The following is a 6,294-nucleotide window of genomic DNA, read 5'->3' on the forward strand; positions in this document are numbered from 1 at the left end:
TTTTTTTTTAAAAAGTAAAAAATAAATGACCTCTTATAATTGGGACTAGGTTCAAAATGGTCCTTAAAGCATGTTGTGAATAGTTTTGATCATTTAAGTTTGCCAAAATTTTACCACTTTTATTAACGAATTATGTCGGTTAGATTTCATTAAAAAAAGGGAAAAAAATATGTTAATAAAAAAATTAGGAGTGTCCCATCAAATCATATAAAATGCAACACATAAAACTGTATTAAACACACGCACAAAAAATACACTAAAATTGCATCAAATCTAGAAACGACAAAAAATAGCAGAATCTGCAAAAATTGTATCTCCTAATATAAGTTTCTACTATTTTCTTTAGTTCCTGTCATCCAATCTAACATATGAAGTTTGTTAAAAAAATTTAAGGAGAACTTAAACAATCAAAATTATTCAGGACATACTTTATGGACTATTTTGAACATACTCCAAAGTACAAGGGACCGTCTTGTGTTATTTTCTCTTCATTCATATGTTATACATTATATATAAGAAGTGAGCCAAAAAAATGAAAATAGAGATACACCAAGAGAATAAGAGTTTTGTTAATTTTCACTCTTTTATATTCTTCTTCCTCATCCTCATCCTCTTCCTCTTCCTCTTCCTCTTCCTGAAAGCTCTGTAATTACACGTACACAGCTTAAAGCTTATCAATCGAAAATGGCGGGCGAAGAAGAAAAGGAGACACTATTGAATAAGAAAGAAGAGCACTACTACTACGAGAATTGCCCCGGTTGTAAGGTGGATCTTCATCAGGCGGGTCAAACTGGTTTGCCCATTAAGGAGCTTTTTACTGTATGGGTCGTAGTGCTTGGCACAGGTAATTAATTACCATCACCATATATTTGTAGTAATAAAAGTATTGGTAAAGATATGTGTTATATATTTATTGAATTAGTTAAATATCATGTACGAGTAAATATTTATCATACCTAGATCATTTTCTTTAATTCCTTAGTAGTACCATATTTGTGGTGAACTGAAAAATGACCGAATCCTATGCATTGAGAATATATATATATATATATATATAATAAAATAACAAACTCGAGGTTGTCAGGTCTGCTTGATGAAACAGGGCTATTTTTGACATTCAATAGTTTCAGCGTTTTAAAGAATATTGTACCATACTGCTGCATGAGTGTACTTTTTCGCTGATGGACAAGAAAACCAGCTCATGTTAGTTTAATACTATGCCAATGAAAAAGTTATAGTACCTGTGACCCCATTTGTATGTAACTTGGGTTTTTGACCTTTAATTTTCTGACTAAATCTGAAATTTTTATCTGTTCAAAAGTAGAGACTTTTTGTTGATATTTTTTTGACAATTGAAATATTATTTTATTGTCTAGTAATACATGAAAAGAAAAACATGTTACTTGTTTAAAAAAAAAAAGGAAGAAAAGAAGACAAATTATCTCACATCAATAAGTCACCAAATTTATAGATATTCAATTTGAAGATTAAAAATAGAAATTTATAATTCAAGATTTCTAAATTAATTATATACATTTTTATGTGGATAATGATGAAATATTTGATTGGAAAATTAAGTTAAGACAAATTATTCAAACACCTACAGTATTTGTAATTCGAGCATTTTAAATATTTGGGAAAAATCTCAAAACATAGACTAGAATTAGCTCGCTTAGATAAATTTTATTTTATTTTTTCACTTTTACTTCTTCGTTTGGAGAAGTGGTCTTTCATAGTCGGTGTTTATAAATTGAATAAAACTAAATAATTTTTTTGATCACTTATATATTATTTTTATATTTTTTATATTTATAAAAAATACAAAATTATAAACGAATTTATAAACAATTACGAGATAACTTATCCTATCACTATGAGATTTAAGAACTACCTATTAACCTTCAACAAAGGAAGAATAAAATAATTTAGAGCCGAGCTAGAGCAAAGCAAGTTTCAGTGGTGGGCTGTCTTCGCGGTCCCATTTTAGACATAATATTATTATAACTTCTGATTCACACCGACAATTACTAACGAAAAGCGTATTAAATGGACTAAAGAGATATAAAAGGAAAAAATGAGCAATTTGTTTTGTTTTTTATTTAATTATTTATATTTATGTTTAAAATACAGGTTATGAAAAGGTAATTTTTTGGGATAAAATATTTCTTCGCGTGACATCAATTTTTAGTAATGACGACAAATAAAGTATCCTGGGCCTGTCAAGCCTGCTTTCCTCGATCCAAGACCGTTGAAAAAAAAAGCTGGAGTATTATTTAGGCAACTAACATATAATTTTGGAGTAATTTTTACCGTTACAAAAAGTAATTTTGTTATTTTAGTGTTAAAAATAGTTAATTGATATTCAAACTGATCATTTTTTTTCTATTTTCATGGGATTCAACTCTGATGATCAGCACTTCCAATATCATCTCTCTTTCCATTTCTTTATTTCATGGTAAGATCTCTCAATTCTTTGATGTGTTAAATTTTTTCAGAAAATACACATGTTTAAGTGAAATGTAGATATCTATGATTGGTTGGCTAAAATGAAGTGAATCTACTCAATCTTTATGGGGGATGAGGGCTAGGGGTGGGGTGGGAGGATGTGAAATGTCACTACTGAAACTTGTTTTTGAAGTCATTTTAAAATCGTTTTTCTAGATAAAATATTTTTCAAAATATTTACCAAACTGAATATGGAAAAATTGGAAAACATTGTTGCGAAGATAATGTTCATGCTATATTGTGGCAATCCATTGACTTATTACTAATTTTTGTTCATGCAACAGATAAGGGACTTTCACGTTGCAAAGAGAGAGGAAGATATTGGTTCCTATGCAGGTTATGTAGGTAAGCTTATATAATTTGTATCTTGATATACATATATATTCACATAGGCGTTCTGTTCAAAAATGCTTATAAATTTCCTGAAATACTGAAGGTTCTGCATTTATGTTTGGAAGAGCTTTAACATCTGCCTTTTGGGGCGTTGTGGCTGATAAATATGGAAGAAAACCAGTTATAATTTTCGGTACTTTTACAGTGTACGTATAGTCTTATCTTAATAGAAATGTTTTCAAATTCATTTCAATGTCCATACGTTTATATTTTTTGCTTTGATTTGGGTTCAGGGTTGTTTTCAACACTCTTTTTGGTCTTAGTATCAACTTTTGGATGGCTGTTGTAACAAGATTTCTTCTTGGTAGTTTAAATGGTTTGCTTGGACCAATAAAGGTATTCTGTTACATGATTCAATACCGCACATCCTCAGCTATTCTGTTAACATACTTACCTTCCATGTTTAGGCATATGCTGCTGAAATTTTTCGTGAAGAATATCAAGCACTTGGAATGTCAACGGTAATATATGTCGTTACTTCTCAATGATGCAAATGGTTTTGAACATATGACAGAATATCAAGCACTAGGAATGTCAACGGAAATTTTGTTGATCTTTATTATATATGTTTGAATCTTTTAGATTAGTACTGCTTGGGGCATCGGATTGATCATTGGCCCAGCTTTAGGAGGCTTCCTTGCTCAGGTACTTTTGTTTTGTACTTCCTTCCTTCTCTGTTAGTGAAAGAGAGTTAGTCACTTTATGATAGATTTGTTAAAATATAGCGTTGCCAAAAGAACAGAATTTGTAGTATTCCTTTTGTATATGGAAAAAATTTCTTAATCTACAATTTATCGTGTTTCTGTTATTTAATATTCTCTACAAATCTTAGCAAGAGAATTAAAGAAATTTATGAAAACATTTCATTAGCTTTAATACAACATCCATGTTTGTTCTCTGAATGTTTGTGTTTTCCCTAGCCTGCAGAGAAATATCCAAACATATTCTCAAAGGATTCTATATTTGGGAGGTATACTGCCCTCTTGCTTTTCACGGTTATACGTTTCTTCTGTTTCTTGAAGTGTTCCTTTGCTCCAACATTTGATGTTTTTCTGCAGATTTCCCTATTTCTTGCCTTGCCTATGCATATCACTGTTTTCCTTGGTCGTGGCTATTGGTTCATTTTGGCTTCCGGTAAATCTACATGATTATGTTAATTCCCTCCGCGTCTTGTCAAGACACACACTGTTTCTATCAAATCTTGTTTCCCTTCTAGTTTACAATCAAAGAATTAGTACTTCATCTCCTGAGAAAAAGTGAATTTTGCGTAAATTTTTAATGGATAATGATCATGTACATCGTTTCAGACATCCATACTACTTTTTCTATATTGCTTTGTCCCCTGTCTTCTCTGTTTTCCCAGCTTTAGTTGAACTGGAAGAACATAGAATTTCATCCCTACATCTCATGAATTGCAGGAAACATTACATAACCACAATTCAGAAATGGCGTCTCAAGATTCTTACAACGCTCTGGAGGCTGCATCAGATACAAAAGATGGAAATGATTCAGCCCCAAAAGAAAACCTTTTTAAGAACTGGCCATTGATGTCATCTATCATAGTATACTGCGTCTTCGCTCTTCATGATATGGCTTACTCAGAGGTATAGTATCATGCTAAGAGTATTGAAAAAATTCTCAAACGTTCCTTTGAGGAAACACAAAGTTCTTTCATTTCTCATAGGCCTATTTGCTTCTGCAGATTTTCTCATTATGGGCTGTGAGCCCCAGAAAGTTAGGGGGCTTAAGTTATTCAACTGCTGATGTTGGTGAAGTACTATCGATTTCAGGTGCAAGCCAATTTCCTCATAATTTATACTATTCTTTTATGAATATACAATGCTGGATAGTGAAATGGTGGCGGTTTCAGGACTTGGACTTCTGGTCTTTCAACTTACTTTGTATTCATCGGTTGCCAAGTATGTTGGCCCTATCATGACTACTCGGGTTGGAGGAGTAAGCACTTGATTTGTACAATATGTTAAAACTCTTGAGTTGTATAACCAGGCATCCTGAAAGGCTTGTAATGTGATCAGGTTTTGTCAATTCTTTTACTGATGAGTTACCCTTATATCGCTATGCTGTCTGGGACCACCCTCTCCGTGGTTATGAATTTCTCATCCATGATGAAGAATATTTTTTCTGTAAGTAATGTTTTACTCTGGTGACTAATTTTCTTGCCACTCAATATGTTGTTGTTGTGCTACCACATTATTATATGTCCTAATTATGATCTCAGATTCTAACATTTGAGTTCGAATTGCCTCCAGATCTCGATCATAACAGGGTTGTTCATATTACAAAATAAAGCAGTGGTAAATCTTATTTGCTCATGTCTTTAAAGCTACATCTTGTAATTGTCAACTGTAGAAGCATTATGTTTTCATGCTTTACAACCGCAGGACCAGCGACAACGGGGAGCTGCTAATGGAATTGCAATGACAGGAATGTCATTTTTTAAGGCTCTTGGCCCAGCAGGGGGAGGAGCACTGTGAGTTCACTTGTTGACTATTTACTTGTCAATTTCTTGTTGATTAAACTTTTGTTGTTTACATATAATGTGGATAGAAAGAAGCAGAAGCATTTTTCTGTTTCAGTCTTAGTAATGAGTAAAGACATTAGTTGAGAGAAAGCGCGAATCTCTTTTCTTACAGCTAAAACTATCACCTTTTCTTAATTTGTGTAGCTTTTCTTGGGCTCAAAAAAGGCTAGACGCTTCCATTCTTCCAGGTAATGATTTGTCAAAATAACTGAGTTCAGTTGAACCTGTACATAGCACATACATTGCATCCGTCTATGCTCTTTGCCCTGTTCAATCTTTATGTATGTTTGTGTTCAACTCGAATGCAGGTAATCAAGTGGTATTCTTTGTGTTGAATGTGATTGAGGCAATTGGTGTGTTGCTGACATTCAAACCATTCATAGTTGAAACACAAAATACTAATTAATCAGATGAGACCTTATGTATTTCTATTATGATTATTTTTTAGTACACTATTTTACGCATCACAACAATTAGGCATTGATGAGGGTATCCTTTTGTAACCAAGTCAATTAAATCAGTTCAATTTGAATGAAATTCATCTACATAGATAGAAGATCAGTTTTTAAACGTTCCTTTTTACGCAATGCCAATTACTTTTCTTCCACCGATGCTACATTTTATACATGTTGGAGCTCTTGTACTAAAATTGCTATCGTTTGCTTTGTCACATTTAATTCATTGAAGGCGATGTTGCGTGTTATATCTCCCAGCTAATAGACTAGTCTTTTGAATTATAACAAGTCAATCAATGCTTGAGAAAACGACTCGAAATGGTGGCCTACACCAGAAGGGGGTGTCACTCTTTTTTTCCATTTTAATTTGCTTCTCTCGAAATTTGTCAGTGTCATATA

The 6,294-nt window shown here is 32.6% G+C and overlaps 1 protein-coding gene across 2 annotated transcripts; it reads left to right on the forward strand.

The window, feature by feature from the left end:
• Positions 1 to 550: 550 nt before the first annotated feature.
• On the forward strand, positions 551 to 5,996 carry LOC129886380 (protein ZINC INDUCED FACILITATOR-LIKE 1-like). 2 transcript variants are annotated; one of them, XM_055961046.1, is made up of 17 exons: positions 551 to 844; positions 2,415 to 2,455; positions 2,790 to 2,841; positions 2,942 to 3,044; positions 3,132 to 3,234; positions 3,306 to 3,359; positions 3,481 to 3,543; positions 3,819 to 3,868; positions 3,957 to 4,032; positions 4,317 to 4,502; positions 4,601 to 4,688; positions 4,769 to 4,854; positions 4,935 to 5,042; positions 5,169 to 5,213; positions 5,301 to 5,389; positions 5,585 to 5,628; positions 5,749 to 5,996. In XM_055961046.1, the coding sequence occupies exons 1-17, from the start codon at positions 685 to 687 to the stop codon at positions 5,844 to 5,846; spliced, it is 1,446 nt and encodes a 481-aa protein (XP_055817021.1). In that variant the 5' UTR covers positions 551 to 684; the 3' UTR covers positions 5,847 to 5,996. The 2 variants fall into 2 exon arrangements, with proteins under 2 accessions (XP_055817021.1, XP_055817020.1); XM_055961045.1 differs by having other exon boundaries at positions 552 to 844; positions 2,790 to 2,850.
• Positions 5,997 to 6,294: the final 298 nt, after the last annotated feature.

This window comes from Solanum dulcamara, chromosome 4, assembly GCF_947179165.1.
Source record: "Solanum dulcamara chromosome 4, daSolDulc1.2, whole genome shotgun sequence".
NCBI lineage: Eukaryota > Viridiplantae > Streptophyta > Magnoliopsida > Solanales > Solanaceae > Solanum > Solanum dulcamara.

Excerpts from the sequence above, each read along its gene's own strand:
- LOC129886380 (XM_055961045.1), top strand. The coding sequence starts at position 685 with ATGGCGGGCGAAGAAGAAAAGGAGACACTATTGAATAAGAAAGAAGAG. Across the intron at positions 3,045-3,131 it reads ATTTTCGGTACTTTTACAGT|GGTTGTTTTCAACACTCTTT; the intron begins GTACGTATAGTC and ends ATTTGGGTTCAG. Across the intron at positions 3,544-3,818 it reads TAGGAGGCTTCCTTGCTCAG|CCTGCAGAGAAATATCCAAA; the intron begins GTACTTTTGTTT and ends TGTTTTCCCTAG.